This window comes from Labrus mixtus, chromosome 13, assembly GCF_963584025.1.
Source record: "Labrus mixtus chromosome 13, fLabMix1.1, whole genome shotgun sequence".
Classification (NCBI taxonomy): domain Eukaryota; kingdom Metazoa; phylum Chordata; class Actinopteri; order Labriformes; family Labridae; genus Labrus; species Labrus mixtus.
Window position 1 is genome coordinate 11,148,278 of NC_083624.1, and position 18,297 is coordinate 11,166,574.

General features: G+C 43.5%; 1 protein-coding gene across 1 annotated transcript in view; it reads left to right on the forward strand.

The window, feature by feature from the left end:
* The window catches only part of LOC132986966 (diacylglycerol kinase beta), a 104,683-nt gene that overhangs the window by 16,165 nt on the left and 70,221 nt on the right, over window positions 1-18,297 (forward strand). Inside the window, exons 3-9 of the mRNA XM_061053705.1 lie at window positions 4,536-4,612; window positions 9,036-9,056; window positions 10,320-10,470; window positions 14,131-14,397; window positions 16,406-16,558; window positions 17,052-17,101; window positions 18,207-18,281. Of these exons, the coding sequence (XP_060909688.1) occupies window positions 4,536-4,612; window positions 9,036-9,056; window positions 10,320-10,470; window positions 14,131-14,397; window positions 16,406-16,558; window positions 17,052-17,101; window positions 18,207-18,281 (794 nt within the window). The remainder of the gene's footprint in view (window positions 1-4,535; window positions 4,613-9,035; window positions 9,057-10,319; window positions 10,471-14,130; window positions 14,398-16,405; window positions 16,559-17,051; window positions 17,102-18,206; window positions 18,282-18,297) is intronic.

Consider the following 18,297-nt stretch of genomic DNA (forward strand, 5'->3'; position numbering starts at 1 on the left):
AAGTGGAGAGCTACATCACATCGTTTGCTTTTATTTACACAGCACACATCAGCTGAATGAAGCTACTGTTTGTACACGTGTGAAATTGCAATAAGCCAATGCTTATCAACAATCTTAGATTCACATCAAGGCCCAAGAAAAAAACATCACTACTTTACACTTTTGTTTTTATGGGCCAAATATATGAATAGTGGGAAGAGGTGCATTTACTGTCGTCAGATGTTTAATTTTTTTTTAACATAGTTTGTCAACCTGTAGGCGAGCTACTAAAAACCTGCCCCCAAGTTACCTGTTGGAGACCCCTGCTGTAGTTAGACTCTTCTCCTTGGTCGCCGCCCCCAACCTCCATTCAGGCTGCAGAGTCCCTTTCCCCCTTCGAAAAAAAAAAGCTGAAGACTCAGCTCTTTCATGAACACCGGCGACCTTAATGATAGTGATAGGACTGACATTACACATCGCTTCGGACATCGTCTGCTAAAATAATTGTAGAAATCTTTGTTCTAGTTTCTGAGCTGCGTTGTCTGGCACAAAGTCTTAAATGCTGACGGTGTATTTTTGTTTTCTGCTCTTACTGTATTTGGCTGCTCGCTCGCTCGCTCGCTTGTGAGACCCGTTTGAGGTGATGCTGAGTGATATGTTTGCTTGCTGTGGTACTTCCTTGTAACACATTGCAGAGGGGACACACATTTATCCAAACATAATCCTCACTTGACCCATCATGCTGCTGCTGCTGCTGTGGTCCAGCGGGGTCGTTTTCTTCTCGAGCCATGTAGCTGTCGAGGAAGACTATAATGGAAACATGACAAATGTGCATGCTGGGAAGGCCTCGGCAGGCAGTGGAGGTTTCATTGTTACTGATGATGAGGAGCCGAGCGACAGGAAGGCTTGTGTATCAGCAGCCGATCAATCAAGGACTCGTGAAGGACGCCGTCTGTGTTCCTACAGAGAGAGAGGGCTGTGAGCGAGCAACAAAGGAAAGTGTTTTTTAAAAGGTTCTGAATATAATCAGATGAAGCTGAAGGGATCTGTTAATTAATTAGAAACCATCTCGTAATAAATGAATCCCTTGAAGACATTTTTAAACACGAGCAGTTTTAGATTTTCAAATAGACAGATGATTTTGTTTGTTGATTGATCAACCGTCAGGATAATGTCTTTATAATTCAAATGCACCACCAGGGGGCACTCAAACAAAACAACAAAAGATGGAGTCGAGGCTGGTGGGGAATCATGGGAGTGATTCTCTCTGCTCTCTACAATGTTTAGAATATGGACTGCAGTACCCATTTTAAACACTAGGTGTCGCAGTTACACATTGCTCCTTTAAAGTAACAGATCTGTGCAGCACTACAGTTACTGTGGAAAAATGGCGTTTAAGTCTTCTGCTCCCTTTACTGTTAACGAGTTACAGAAAGAGCTGAAACTTGACGGGCTGCTCTCATTGGACGCTTTTAAGAGGATGTTTAATGACTCAGAGGCGGACACACCTGGCTGTAGTTGTTCTCCCTGATGTGTTTGTGGATGATCTTGACAAACATTTGCTGTTCAGATTTGTTTTTTGTGTCTTTTAATGTCTAATGATGTATTTTTGTATTTGGATGTTTGACTTTCGTTGTTGTTGTCGTGCTGCTGCCTGTCTCAGCCAGGACGATCTTGAAATAGAGATTTTTAATCTCAATGAGTTTTCTTTCCTGGTTAAATAAATTAAAAATTAAAAATTCAGTGTGTGAACATAATAACAGTTTGTGTTGAAATCAAAAATTTAACTTTGCTTCTGAAATGTTTTCAGATGACGTCAGATAACTTTTAAAAATGTAGTAAATGAAATATATTCACAGCTGATCTGTGTTTGTGTGTACAGAGGTGTGTAGAGCAGGTGATGATGCAGGTGATACACAGACTGTATTGTTCATGGTGGTTTTCAGCTGCTGGGCGCTCTTTTCCGGTCACAGCAGCTCACATAACGCTCTTCCTCTCTCTCTCTCTCTCTATCTCTCTCTCTCTCTCTCTCTCTCTCTCTCTCTCTCCCTTTCTCTCTATCTCTCTCTCTCTCTCTCCCTCTCTCTCTCTCCCTCTCTCCCCCTCTCTCTCTCTCTCTAGCTCTCTCTCTCTCTCTGTCATTGTTCACGTCTAAAGCAGGACGTCACAAACAGGAAAGCTTTAAAGGCTGCAGAGCTGTGAGCACTACATCTAATGAAGTGAAGTGTCATACTGAGTTGATTATGTGAGCTAACATGATTGGTGTCTCCAGTTTGTGTGTGTGTGTTTTTGTGTGTGTGTTTATGGAGATGGCGTGGAGATCTGCCAGTGCACACGTGTACATTAGCCCCCCTCTAATTGTCTGACAGATGATCGTGGAAGGGGGTCATCGTGGTCAGTGTGCTGGACAGAGGATCTGTGACGTGTGTGTGTATGGATATGGGATTAGCGTCTGAAAGTGAGAAAGACAGTGTGTCCTGTCGTACTTTTCCCTAAACACGGTGACTCACGGGCTCAGCACCACTGAAGCAGCACTTCCTGATACAGATGAGTATTTATCAGAACATTCGATAATGAGATGCAGCGTATTTAATCACTTTTACCGAAGCAGTTCATACAAAGGAACATTTTGACCAGCAGAACGTGAACACTTCCATGACGGTCCTTATAATGAGAATCAGTTAAGAACGTTTGAAGTCATGACGGGATACGTAATGTGTGTTCATATAACAATAAAAATGTTGATAAGAGAGTCATAAACATGATGATTAAACATCTTCACCCTCACGAGTCTGCACCAGAATAACTAACTAACTTTATGCCACAATGCCAATTAAAGTTATTGTGTCCCAGATGTAATGCAGCCTCCTGCCACTAGCTGGAGCTGTAGCTGTGCTTAATGAGCCTGCATTCACCCCACTCTACTACCTGGATATAAACAGCACACTGGGCGGAAGGCATCTCGTACGGGGAGTGGTTTCATGTAAAAAAAAGCCGTATGCATTTCTCGTGAGAGAACCGCAGCCTGCTGCCAAAATTACATAATGCTATAAGCAGGAGACATGGCGCTCTGTGTACATGAGTGAGACGCTCATATGTCAGTTGAATGTTGTCTGTTCCTGCAGGGGGCGCTGGAGTCCCATTGATGGCGGTCTCCATACTGGAAATGCTGTCTCAGTCTAACTTTCAGTCAACCTAACGACAGGCTGAGAGCTGAGGCGGGTTTTAAGCCTCCTAACAAACTGTTACACCGCACCCACCTGTCAATCATGTCAGCTGCACACCTTATTGTGAATAACTCTTATCCTTCATCAAATCAATACGGATGAGTCATCATCCATCACCCGGGGCGGCAGTAGCTCAGTCTGTAGGGACTTGGGTTGGGAACCGGAGGGTCGCTGGTTCAAGTCCCGGTGCGGACCAAGCATGGAACCTGGTCTGGTAGCTGGAGAGGTGCCAGATCACCTTCTGAGCACTGCTGCGGTGCCCTTGAGCAAGGCACCAAACCCCCTCCCCACCACCAGCTCAGGAGCGCCCACTGTGGGCCACCCTGTCACTCTGACATCTCTCCCTTGCATGTCCATAGGATCCTGTTTGTGTGCATGTGTGTATATACTTCAGCCTATGTGTGTGTTGCATGAAAAAGAAAACTGAAATTACCCCTTGCGGGGATCAATAAAAGTAAATCTTAAATCTCAAACATTCACCCCCCGTACAGTGTGTGTATCGAGACATGAGCTAATCAGACCTATTTGTTTTTTTGAACCAGTCTGTAAACATGTTAATCTCTGCTGTAAAAACAGGCTGTTTAGAATGGGTGTGTATGTGACTTCCTGTGCTTCTGCAGCCAGCCTCTAGTGGACACTCCAGGAACTGCAGGAATTTGCACTTCCACACTGTCTTAATCTTTCAACACCAGAGGTTGCTGCTTGCAAACGATTATTTTAAGGTGGAAAAGTTACAGATTGTTGCTGCATGATGGCTGCATATTGACTTGTCTCACCCCTGGAAGTGCATTAATAATAACTATTCAGGACTGTGGAGATTCTTAGGATTTTACTGATTTGTTAATTTTTCAATGCATCTTTTTTTTTTTATCCAGGGAAACTCTCCCTGGAGTTTCCAGGGAGAGTTTCCCTGGATCTGTCCTGGCTGAGAGGGTCAGCAGCATAATAAAACAGTTACTGTACACTTAGAAAACACAGAATAACACATTGTGAGTCACAGAGAAGAAAAATCTTTATTCAAAGCATCTCACCTGATGCAACTTCCTCCATCACCGTCAAGCTACTTTTAAAAAGATTTAAAGAGAGCAGCTCCCCCAGACACAGATCCTCCTGCAGGAGCAGCGTACCTGAAGCTCCGTTTCCTCATTTAAAGACTCACTTTTTGGACGGGTAACAAGAAGACGCTTAGTGACTGAGTCTGAAGACTTTTCACATTAATAAAATGACATGAGGGGAGCATGTTGAGTATAGACTTATAAACGAGGACATGTCAGTGACTTAGTCTATGAACTAATGACAGAATCCTGTTTCTCTCTGTGTCCTCCTCAGACTCCACAAAGAAGCTGAAGGATGTGCTGGAGGAGTTTCATGGTGAAGGAGTCCTCTGCAAATACAACCCCGAGCAGGTGTGTCTGAATCACAGAAATCAATTACACTTTCTCTTTTCTTCTCGTGTTCTCTCCTGCTGCCTGTGCGCACACAGCCGCGTGGTGTGACGATCTCGGCTTCTTGTTGAGTTCCTCTGATTCAGTGTAATATCAATCACTGCAATGCTTAGTCACAGCCGCCACTTTTAGACGAAGGCTGCGCTGGAGACACACCCGCAGCATCAACTTTGGCTCCTGACGTCAGACGATCCGCTCCAACACGACTGCAGACTACAGCAGTCGATGCAGACTCATTTGATATCTTATTTCTAAACTTTTCTCTCACATCTTCCTCTCTGATTTTCCCATATCAGCAGACCCCCCCCCCCCTACCCTTTTCCCTTTTCCTGTGTTTCCATGGCAACGATAAACATGTTGAGCAGTGGCTATTTTAGAGTCTGTTTGGGTCCTATAGGCAAAAATCTATGGGGGGGGGGGGCTCCAACCAGTGCTCATCCCCAGGGTCCCGATGATCACTCCTCTTTTTTCTCACCTATAGACAGATTATTCCTCTTATTTTTCTTTATTTCTTTATTTCTCTGTTCTGAGTTTTCTACTGTTGTTGCAAAATTCATACGTTGCTTCGTTTTAAGTTTGTCAGCCCTCTGGGGCCCCCTAATGGTCTGCGGCCCCAAGCCTGCCTTGCCTGTTGACAAGCAGCGCCGTGTCTGTCATAACGAGTCTTTCACGGTGGCCGCATCGACAAGACGCGTCCCGTTACAACTTTAAAATTAAGTAATTCCTTGACTTTGATAGGTAGGAGTCTGAAAAGAGGTAGTGCAGTTTTTGAAATAAAATAAAGTGGCTTGTAATAAATGTTTTAAATTTATTAAATCTAATCAATAGTTTTTTATGAACCCCTCTCCTCACGCCCCCCTCCCTCTTCATCATCACGCCCTCTCTGCACTAATCTCCCTCCTCGCTCTCCGTGATGACAAACAGCTCGGCTGGACAATTGGCGCCGCAAGAAAGCAGACTTTATGTTCAGGTTTCCTCTCAGCGACCACACTGTCACCTGGCGCCAAGATGACCAGTGTGATGCTGCTCCCGCCATCCATCAGTGTGTGTTTACGTGTGTGTTGAAGTGTGTGTGTGTGTGTGTGTGTTCATGTACCCTTTAATGACTCATCCCTCTGCTGTGCCATCTGTGGTGGAATCTATACCCGGCCAGCTGATGACAAAAGGAGACGACGACCTCTCTTTCTTTCTTGCGCTCTCTGCTTTTATTCCGTTTATTTTTAGCCTCTTCTGAAGGAATTAAACGTCAGATTAACAACAGCAGAAGAAGAGAAAAACAGTGATTGACACTCGTAGCCATCAGTCGTGTTGGGTTTTATTCATTGAGCAGATTAGCAAACAAACAATGGCGCCATAACTCTCAGTGACAGCTACAGGGTTTCCCTTCACGTGCAGAAGTTAAGGGCTCCATCAGACACGATGAACTTATCAGAAAGTGCAGCCATCTTCAGTGAATGCATAAATGATGATGCCACATAAAAACATACTGTAGTAGTTTACGACCCTCGTACAGTGAAGACGTTTGAAAGCGTTGGCTGCTGGTTGTTTGGCTGTGTGAGAGAAGAGATGCCGACGTGACGGAGATGTTGTTTTTAGGGGAGAGACATCCAGCGAGGTCGTGTGAGAGGAGGGAGAGGATCGTTGTTCTCAGGGTCAGATGTTCCTCAGCTTAATATCCTCTTAATATGAAAAAACATTTTATAATAAGACCTTCCAAAGGGGTTTGTGTTACATGCAAGGTTTTATTTTCTCAATCAGATGTTCAGTGAGTCAGTATAAATCGTAAAGCAACCGCTTCTGGTCAGCTGATCTTTATAGGCCCAAACCTGATCATGGATTGTATAAAAAATGACAACTTTAAATGTCACATATTCTCCTCCTCTTCATCCAGTGTAAATAAGTCTCAGAACTCCCCAAAACATGTGTGTGAAGTTTCTTTGTTCTAAATCCACTCTGATCCTGTATTTGATCATGCCTAGAAACCCCTCTATTTCAGCCCTGCTCAGAACAAGCTGTTTCTGTGTCTGTACCTTTAAATGTAAATGAGCTGTGTCTGACCACGCCCCCTCTCTGGAAGGGCTTGGGTGTCTCTGGCTTTCTCGCTCCATGTCCTATTGTTTACGGTGAGAAGGCAGACTCAGAGGGCAGAACAAACACCTAGATGTGGGAGTGTCACCCACCTGGGGGAGGGGCTACTGCCCTTTGTGATGTCATGAAGGGAAAATCTCCAAACGGCCTGTTTGAGCACACATTTTCTGAAAATTGGAGCAGGCAAAAGACAGAGAAGACAGACTTTTCTAATCTTTGGGGGGGTTTGTATATTAGTGTTAGAGAAACATGGTGAAGAGGATCATGTGACCTTTAATAGAAACATCTATGAACATGAATTATAATGCAGAACTTTTCTTTCTGGTCTTACTATTTTTAATTTTGTGAAGCGTTTTGTTTAGTTTGCCTTCTCTTCTTACAGCAGGACCCTGTTAAAGATTAATTACATCAATTATATTCTATGCAGTGGGAAAAACTAAACGATCAGTGGCCCACAAACTACCTTTTATGCAATGCTAAGCTTAAGGTGTGTTTCTCCTTCTGTTCATGTCTGACTGAGTCCTCCTGTTAGCTGCAGCTCATCACAGATGACATCCTCATTTCTTCTCTCTGATAACATTAAACGTTACACAGACCGATCCACTCTTCTGATCTGTGATCTTGTCGGGACAGTAGATCCCTCGGTGCTACCTTTTAATGCCAAAAGAGAGCCAATCAAATCACCCTGACAGCCCTGCCAGAATGAAAAGGATTAAACGAAGCATGTAAATGTGTCATAGCTGCCCCGGGGAGATATTCAAAGAATGGCAGCCGTGAACGGGAGCTCGCTCGCTCGCAGGGAAAATAATCGCTGGGTAGACTCTGGGGTAAACGTGTTTTCCAGGGGGACGAGTATTTCCACAAAGGCACCTGGGTGTGCTTACATTTAAGGCTGTCAGTCAAAACCTGACACAGCTTTTAGTATTTATGAATTCTATTTTTGTAGTCTGGTATCTTAGACGATTGTGTGTGTTTGTTTTGTATGGCACGTCTGAACCTGATCTCCTGCACGATGCACAGCTAATGAAATCCTCGTGGCATGTTTGTCCAAATAAGGAGAGGAGAGTGATGTGAATCAAACCCGGCTGGGTTAGAAAAACACCGATGGAGGATCTTCTTCTTCATTTGTTCCTCTGAGATAGACGTCACTTACAGCTGCCTCCAACCTGCCGAACACAAGAACGTTAGAAGCATTTTTCCACTAAGTCTTGACGTGCAAAAGAGATCCGCTTTACTTTGTCCTAATTTGGTGTGAACCCAATGTTCCCAGGAGGATACGGGTTTAGTTGGACTTCTGATGTACGCTTGGTTTATTTGCTTTTACTTGAACATGAAGGAAAATCTTGACCACTAGAAAACACCCTTTGTTACAAACACTGATGACACTGATGTGATCGAGAGCAGACACGATTTTTAAATCATCAGAAAGAAGAAGCTATTTCTTAAATTCATCAATTGTATTTTGTCATCATTTTTTATCTTTCTGGCGAAAACTGTGAAAATGACTTTTAATTCAGATGATTGGCTACGTTTTTGTTCTTAATCAGGACCAGCAGATTTTTGATTAAAAAAAGTTATTTAAAGGTCTAATCAGTAAGATGTGTAGTGAGTGAAATGATAAAGTGTCCTTACTATATGATCAGACATTAAGGAAACATGCTATGTTGAAGTGCTGGCTTCTCTGACAACAATGCAGCAGCCAGTATGTCCTCCTTCTAACTTTAGATTCTGGTCCTGAATGCTCTGGATTTGTTTGGACCAGAGAACACCAGCAGAACTTTCTCTCTCTGACACTCAATCTGCAACTCAAGTGGTACAACCAAAATTTCATACATGCCAGCAAATCATCCCTCCTTTCATGGACGGCTGATCGGGCCATGATCGGATGTGATGCCACAGTGTACACGTCACGACTATTGACAGACGATCGGGCGGAAATTTTGTACGACTAAATAATCAGGTCAAAATACTCCCATCTTTAAGGAAGAAAAAGGCGCACTGATGGGACGCAGTGTTTTCAGGTCTGAACAATGGATTCAACTTTAGTTCTTTTACCATTATATTACCTACTAGATTTGATTTCGGAGTATGTCGGCAGAAACAGAGAAAGCTGTCAGGCGTTCGAGTGTTTGTGAGTGAAGCAGGGGGAAACCAAACAGTCCCTGCAGAAATGTGTCTCAGGCCTCCATTAAAGAAGTTACCTCAAACAAAGCATCTAACCCTTTTTCTTCCTTCCTCCATCACTCCTTCCTTCCCTCCGTCCTTCTTCCTCTTCATTGTTCTCACCGTTAAACAGAAGCAAGACGTTCTGAACCAAGTAAGCCTCCCTGGCCCGGTGGCTCTGCATGCTGTGTGGTGTCTGTGTCTGCAGACTGCATGCACATTCTGTCCACTAACATACATAACATAGCATTACATTAGCAGCCTCATCCTCTACAGATGGACCATCATCCAGCCAGAAAGCGGCAGGTCAATGTTCATGGGGTCGATGTGTTCAGGGCTATACACACCCACCACATGTCGCTGTGTGGAGGATCAAAGGGAGGGGAGATTTAGCCTTCCAGCTCAGGAATGAGAATATGACATATTGTTCTGTTTGTTTGCTTTTTTTTTTTTTCATACATTGTTTATGTTTTATCGACGGGGCCTCCAAAGGTTTTATCTGGATACAGCTTCATCTCCTGCCTTCTCTAATCGTAAAGTCAAGCTGAAATAAAAGAAGCCTTTTCACAGCTGAACCTGAGTTTTCATCGTTCGATACCTTTGACTTTTGGTTTTCTTTAGGTTTTGCAAAATATGGGGTTGTCAATATACCAGAATTTAAAAATTTGAAAGTTTCTGTATCAAAACGTTGCCAACATATTTGTGCAAAGATGGAGTATTTTTTTTAGTATATTTTATATTTTATACCAAGCTTACAAACTTAACTTTCTCCTACGACGTTGCTCCTGAAATCTTCTGTGATGCAGGACACAAAAGTGCAGAGATCTCTCTAGTTAAGTTAACTCTAAAATAACGATGCAATGAACTTGAATCGGCCAGTTTCATCAGTTCATGAGAACCGCTCATTTATCAATCTTTCTTAGGGCACATATGTGTGAGTTTCAAGCTAGTCACAGCATTGGGCAATTAGTGTGTCCTGTGTCTACTGAATGTTATTCCCATTTGACAATCATTTTAACTCATAAATATGTCACCGTAAGGGAGCTGGATACTCGAAATGCTGTGTCAGCTTGACTTTAAAGACAAATCCACCTGTTGTCAGTTCTAAACTATGTGCTTTTGTCATTTAACTGGCCTTTAATGCCGTTCCATAAAACCAGTTATGGAGGATTTCACTGTCTTCAAGCTTAAAGTTTACAGCTTAGAATTCTACTGTCATCATGCTGTTAGTGTTTCTCACATTTAAATTAAAAAAAAACCCTGCAGACCTTCATTTCAGGCCAGATCAACGTGAAGTCCATCACATCTTCCTGTTGTCTTAATGTTCTAATAAATAAACGTCCATTTGTGATCGGTGTCAACTTCTTTCACAGGTGTACCTCAGTGATCCTGTTAACCTCTTTTCTCTCTCATGCAGCCCATTGACTATGAAGGCTTCCAGCTCTTCATGGCCACATACCTGGAGAACGACATCCCAGAGGAGCTGTGTCAGCACCTCTTCACCTCCTTCAAGAGCAAGACGGGAGGCTGCTCCCCCGAGCCGTCACGAGCAGGAACAAGCTTACTGGGTAGGCTGTTTGAGTATTTGTAGTTCTGCCTTTTAGCACCACGAATCAAATTTGTCACAAAGTTATAACCCAGGACCAGCAATGGTCTGGTGTGCTCAATTTATGTTGTTAGACTGGCTGTTCTTTTAGTGTTTAAGTTAAGTTTCCCTGGAAGAAAAGTTCAGGCGTTCATGGTTGTATCATTCTTGCATATTCACTATGATAATCTTCCACAGATTTTGGTTTTATGCAGCAATCTCCCTCTCCCAAACCATAAGCGAAAAAAGTCTTGATATCTAACACAGCCAGATGATCATTTGGCACCTTTGCAAACTGACTGGATTGTATGTCAGTTTGTTGATACAATGATTTGAAGGGCACAGTATGCCTTATGCAGACTATCTTTGCAATGTTCTGCACTGCCCATGTTTTAAACTGTGATGGCCCCTTATTGCTAAACAGATTCAGACTGCAATACGTGGAGCAGCCGGGCATTCTAAGGCACTAATCATTTACCATCACCTCTGATTTTGCTGTAGTTGTTTTGGTGCTTTTTGCACTGTTGGCACAAGTTCGGTCTTATGGAGAAAATTTGGAATCAGCAGCAAGGGCTGTCAGCTAGAAAGAGCAGGGTGACTGGTTGTTTAGTTTTCTTTACTCTGATTAGATTTATATACAGATTTTCTGCAAGCGTATTTAAGTCCACCAGCTTGCTGGGTAGGCGCTGGCACAGGGCCGAGCCTCAACATTGTTTATGTTCTTTAAGATTTGATTTCTTTTTAAATAACAGTGAAATGTTGTGGCTCCTGTGAGGAGTGAGAGACAAGATAGTGAGTAGAGTCGGAGAGAGAGAGAGCGAGAGAGAGAGAGAGAGAGAGAGTGGGGAACAACATGTGGGAAAGGAGTGGAACCCAACCCAGGGTGCCCACCCTGAGGACTAACGCCTCTGCACACGGAGCGCATAAACCAACCAGGCAGAAACCGATGCCACGAGTGAGGCATTTTTAGCTGGTTATATGTTAAATGTTAGCATTTTGAGATTTTTCCTTAGAAAACAACTCTTACAGAAGTACAAGACAAAATCAGTGAAGAGAGAAGAAGTTCCTCTTTGTTCACAGTGGATAACAAAAACCACACAAACTGTTAATCCCTCTCAGGAACTTTAAATTGTCTAAGTTTATTCCCCTTAACCAGCGAGCATAAAGTTTCGCGCTCACAAAACGTTGAGAAGCAGCTGACCTTCATGGAAATCAATACAAATCTGCACAACTTTATGGATGACGTTTTCTTATCGTATCACTCACACTTGTTTGGAAAGAGTTTGCTAGGTTGTTTTTTTGCAGTCATCTCGTTTGGTTAAAAGAACAGATTATCGCACACTTTCTCTGACACACGGGTGATAGGGACAGCAAGGAAGTTGGCCGCCACATCTTAATATTTTTCAAGTTTAAGAGTTTAGCAAAGATGAACAAAAAGCTGTTGATTGTTTGGCTTCTTATTACATGATGATTATTTGAGTGTTATTAAAGTGTCAGTGTCAAGTAAAAAAAAAACTACAGAAAAGGCATCAGAGGATTCAAAGGGAAGCGATACGTTCAAATGAATATAACCAAGATTCCCTTAACAAATGAACTCATATTAACATGCTGACATTTTTTAAGAAAACACACAACTGAACACTGATGTCCACTCAGGCAAACGGCCCAAGCAGAACGGCTTATTCACCACAAACTCACAGAAGGACTTCCCGCTGACCGGAGCAGAAGACAGAAATGATGGCCTGTTGTAGGTCACTTGCACTTTGCTCTGTGCAGTTTGTAAACTGGCTCCATCCCTCGGTGTGAGTGCTGCGTGGGCTCTGGCACCATCTCTGCCTGTCTGCTCCTCGTTGCAGAGCAGCTGAGGAGACAGATGGACTGTTGAATTAGAAATCTATTTCTGTGGTAACCCTGCTCACCAAACTAAGAGGCAACAAGTGCGGAGAGGCTGAATGTGAGTGACCGTGTGTCAGTGTGAGGAGCAGAACTGGTGCTGAAGTGCTGAGTGTGTCTCTGTTAGCTCAGTACCAGCTTCATCCAGGCCTCAGTTGAGTGTATTTCTCTTTTTTTTCTGTCCTTTTTCCTGTTTCTAAAAATCACAAGAAATTGAGCAAAGTCTGCACCTGCAGCCTCATGTGTCCCATCTTCCTACTGGAGGTTTTCATCCTTAAAAAGTTTACATCGGTCTTTGCTTTCACTTTGCCCTTCACTGGCTAACTGTGAATTTTTAGAATTTATTTTAAGATTTGTTGCGTGTTTTGTTTTCTCAATGTTAAAACAATTATCTTTTTTTATGTTGTTTTTTGCACATTACCACCTCATAAACATCAGTTGCGTACAATAAAACCACCATGAGGAATGCAGGTCCACATTCAGAAAAAACTGAACTACGGTTTCAACATTAAGTTATACACCAACTGTTTAAAATAAAGAAAACTCACAGAAGGTAGAAGGTATTGGATGGTTCATAGAAGGTATTGGATGGTTCATATGATATTGTTTTTGGTCCTGCAGGTGCAAACAAAGTGTGCAGGCAGCTGTGTGAACAATTCAACAGTTAGTATTTCTTTGCATTGGTTTTGGTTCAAATGTACACCACAAGTGAGGAATGTGAATTAATTAATTCACTTCTAAATATTTGAATAAAATGAATGGACGACTTTAAAAATCAGGTTAATCATGGAGCTCACTGGTTGGCGTGGACTGCACTGCCACCTGGTGGTGATGTGTAGTAAAAGCTGCTCACTGATAGGATCAGATAATCAGAGTTATCTGCTGCTGTGTTGTTCTTGCAAATCACACCTTCAGAGGAAACCAGAGGACATCAAATGTCCCTTGAGCCATGTTGTCACAATTTCTTAGAAGCTTAAGCTGATGTGTTGTACTTTTTGTTTCTGCTCAGAGACTATATGAACACATGTCCATACACTTGTGCATGCTGTGATTCAAACATGTCCTTACATATTCATTCTTGCCTTGCAGTTCTTCTGTTACAGGCTTTTTGATTAGTGTAATACACTGTCAAAATGTAAAAGAAACAGTGATTTAAAGGGCTTTATTCTGCATGTCCACTGTGTCCTTTAAACGCTTGCCATGCAGCTCTCTTTCTTAAATTACACAACATGACATCAAGAGTTTTCTTTCTTCATCTTGCTGCGTCTTTCCCTCTTCTTTTTCCCCCTTCTTTTGAACAATGGCCGACCACAGAAGCTTGCTCCATTGATGCAGGAATCTCTATTCAGACCGAAGTGGCCTGTGCTCCCATTACAGGTATCACAGCGAGGCCTGTGGCCCGTCAATCAGGGTGATGTCATCTTTATGGGACAGAAGTCCTGCTGGATGTTTGACCTCCTGCTTCGTTGTCCGTGTGCTCTTGTGTCAGTGTCAGTTCCTGGTGTTGTGCCTGTGGAGCAGATTTTGACTTGCTTTGTGGATGGTGTACGATGTTACCGCTGTGTTGTAGCTTTACTTCCTTTTTTTTTTCGTATTTTGATTGTTGTGAATTTTGAGAACTCTTCGTGCAGCCCTCCCCAATCCTACACTGTTTTCTTTGGATTTTCTTCACCTCACTGGCCCCTTAATTCTCTCTCTGTCTCTTTCCTTTCTTCGTTCCTCGCCATCGTTTGGTTCATCAAACCTCCAGGGATGAACGGGAAGAGCATCCTCTCAGCGATGGGTCGACACACACCTGAGCACTCCAGCGTGATGTGCGCAGCCGGCTCAGGAGCCACCACCTCCCCGTGCTCATCCCGCTCCTCCTCGCAGCGTTCAGGCACGGGGGCCCTCACACCCGGAGGGCCCCACAGGTCACCCGGCTACAACCAAGTGAAAACATCAGAAGGCTGCAGCAACGCGCTCACCCCCAACGCTGGTCCTGCAAGGTCACCGGTGTCCCCAAAACTTTCTCCAGGTGAGACACACAAGACTCTTTTTTAAAAATCCTCTGAACAGTAATGTCGGAATCAGCTCACTTCGACTTTAAGGGGACTTTTTTCTGTGTACTCGATGTGTGAACACAGCAGGTAGAAGACTGGAACATTCACAGTGAGAAAATGGGTCGTTAGGAGACATGTTTTGCAAGTAATTATGTGTAGGTGTAAAAGCGCTTTGAGTCTTCTGACTAGGCTAGAAGAGAACTCTACAAGCTCAAGTCCTTTTACCATCTTTAAAGTGAGGATCTGAACCCCTGCCCCTTGTGTCTCCCTTCAGGAGGGCTCCGTGCTCTCTGTGGACACTTAAACTAGGTGTGTGGCTCATCGTGTGGATTAAGATCGGGGCTAAAGTGGAGTGGCTTTAACAGATAATCTTATCGGATAATCAGGTTGATGGTTATTAACAGAGTGTTAAACCATGTCGGACGCTTGAGACCAATCAGTTTGACTGCAGGGGCGTGGTCATACCGTCAGCTGATGATTACTTAATTCACTGACAGATGCACACTTTGACTTACACTCTACACAGACCAGCATGCATAAACAAACAGCAGAGGAGAATATGGGAAAGGCAAAACATAAATCTGTACAAAGGGGCGCGACCTAACCGCTAGGCCATTTGCTCCCCGATAATGACTTGAATTTAATCAGTTTATTAAAACACAGGCAAACCACAGTCGTTATACTGAGATAACGTGAAAGTAAGTCGTGATCTTAAAGAAACAACCAAAAATAGTTTGTTATCACGGGATTAGGGAGTCAAATAAAGTCATTGTTGCATGTCTGCCTCTGTAGTAAAACTCTCACTGGAGTTGGAGTTACTCACGTCAAACCCTGATTTAAACTATTCCTCTCGAACTGATTTCTGGCTTTGGAGTACGCTGTCATTCAGTTTTGAAAACTAAAATTGATTTAAAGGCAGACGTGGATAAGAAATCTCAACACTGCCTTCAAATATAGCTGTAAGTGAGCACATTAGGTTAATATAAAAGTTTATAAAGCATGCATTTCTGTACAATTCATTTCTAACCTAAATGATTGAAAGGCCTTCAACTCTCAATAAATAGATTTAAAAACATTATATGGACTCCGGTTATGGACTTCCATAGTCCCAGTAAATATTTAGTCCTCGGGCCTTCTGCCAGTGATTGATAAAAAACGTGCAATAAAAGGTTATACTTCCTGTTCTTGGGAAACAATGCTGCTGTCCTTGTATGGAGGTGAAGCGAGGACAGTTCTCTGATAAAGGTTTCCTTATGACTGTTCAATGAGTTAAAGATGGAGTCAGTAGAAATGTTTGTAAACATTCAAACTGGGCCCCTCCTCCTGCAGGATGTAGTGTGTATGTTTACTGATTGTAGCTACACTGCAAGCTAATGCACGCTAGCACAAGCTAGCTAACTGGCTGCTTTGTAGCTGAAGGCTGCTGTGTGACCTAGCGCCGTAAAGACGTACGCACTTCTCACCAGATGACCTTGCCCGCTGACAAAGTTACATAGTGTTGAAAACAGGCGACCAGGTCGCTCTGTGGACATGAGAGAGACGCCATTCTCCCTGTTGTTCTATTAGATCGACTTTGAAATGACTGTTTGAAAGAGGAAAAGTCACAGATTGTTGCTTTAAACTTCCTCCCTGAATTTGTCCGCAATTAAACTTTATTCTCAACATTTGACTTTATTCCTGACACTTGCAGAATGACACTTCATCGTTCTGTCATTTGTTTTCCTTACTCTTGGCCCCTTCAGTCTTCTGTACTCTTTTGTGTATAACTTCATCTTAGGCAGCCAATCCTGTCACCTCACGCTGCAATGTTTGGGTCATCAGCCTGTTGCGTCTCCATCCTCTGTCTGATCTGTAGAAATCAATTCATCATCTTGACCTCCGGAGCTCAGAGTTCTTTGAAACTGCTTCATATTAATGCATCCTTAACTAATGAACTTATTTTCCAATCCACAGATTACATTTCTTTGTTTTCTACATCAACAGATAGGAGTCGCTCAGAGAAACATTTGTCGCGGAGGAGGAGCCCGTCGCCCCAGAAAGGCTCCCCCCTGCCGTCGCCCCAGGTGGTCTTTCTCAAGGACATCGTCTGCTACCTCTCCCTGCTGGAGAGGGGGACACCTGAGGACAAGCTGGAGTGTGAGTCTCAGGGGCTGGTGTGTGTGGGGGGGATGTAGGCGGATAGTTAGCCCCTCTGTGTGTGTGTGTGTGTGTGTGTGTGTGTGTGTGTGTGTGTGTGTGTGTGTGTGTGTGTGTGTGTGTGTGTGTGTGTGTGTGTGTGTGTGTGTTTTCTCTGGCCTCTTATGTCTGTCAGGTTGTCAGCAGGAGAAACATGGCTGCTCCCTCCTTGTCCTGCTGCCTCCCCAGAGCCTCTCTCTCTCACACACTGCTGACACCTCCCAAACAGGGAACGTCAGAGTCATGCTTAAGCCTCGCTCTGCCCCGTAGAATTCTTAACGTCTCGGGCTAAATTAGTGCTCGCTCACGAGGCTAATCTCTGCCCAGGCACACGTCGCTCCTTTAACCCTGCGGCCCTGTGCGGAGAGAGTAGAAGTAAATTCTTCAAAGAGCTTCTGATAATGTGACAGAATCTGAATCACCATGGGGTCTCTCATCTCTCGTCCCCCTCTAGTTATGTTCCGGCTGTACGACACGGACGGCAACGGGGTCCTGGACAGCTCGGTGAGTGTCTTCTTCTAGTCTTTTCTCTCGCTCCACCATCTTCTTCTCCCTGTTGACCTCTGCACACAGTCTGCACCTCTCAGAACAGAAACCTGAACACTCTTGCAGAGCTTTTTGTTGACATGACATCATTGTTTTTGCAGATGACACGTTGGGTTTCACCATGTGCTGAAGTGAGAACATAAACAGATCATCTCTCTCTTAGAGGGGAATACAGAGCACACATACTGCCTTTGATGTAGATTGTGGTCAGTCGGGCCTCTGTCATGAGATAAGGTTTGAGTACAGTCATGGTGGCTAAGCTTTGTTGATGTTTACAGTCAGTGCAGAGAGTCACAGCTGTTTGAGGCTTTTCAAAATTCATCAAAATATCAGCCGATACAGTTTGTGTTTGAAAACCATGAGAATGCACTTTATTTAAAATCTTAAAAAAAGTTTAAAGAGGACATATCATCCCCCTTTTCCACCTTTTCAAAGAGTCCCCTGTGGTCTAAATGAAACATCTGTGCTGTGCTTTGGTCAAAATATAACATGAATCAAGCACCAGAGGAGGTTTGTGACCCTGTATAAACCAGCTCTCTCAGAACGCTCCGTTTTGGTGTGTGTGTCTCTTTAAATGCAATGAGCCCCCCCCCTGAGTTTTCCCTGTAGACATCACTCCTTTGCTAACGAGAATAAAAATGGCCAGCCTGCGCTAAAGTTTTGTTCTAGGCTGGGGGCGGAGTCTATGGGTGGAGATACCAGGGGAGGGGAGTGGATTTTCTTTATCAAAATCCCACTGTGACATCACAAGGAGAGCACATTAGAAACTGAGCATTTTTATCTGTGTTGTAAGACTTAAGCAGACCACAAACAAAGGACTGGATGGGTTTATTTCACATGTTGTGGGTCAGCAGACACTCAGGTTACCCACATATATGTTCACAAACACTGTAGAAGTGGATTTTTCCACTCCAATATGTTCCCTAATACAACCAACAGGGTACGCCATGCACGTCACCACAAGCAGGAAACATTTCCTCTCTTCTTCTGCCGCTCTTCTACTTTTGAGTAGCGAGTCACACATCTGTTCGTCTTCTTTGAAATGTTTTCTTGTTTGTTGTAGGAGCTGGATCGAATCATCAACCAGATGGTACATGTGGCAGAGTATCTGGAGTGGGATTCGACAGAACTGAGACCGGTGAGTAAAAACTCTT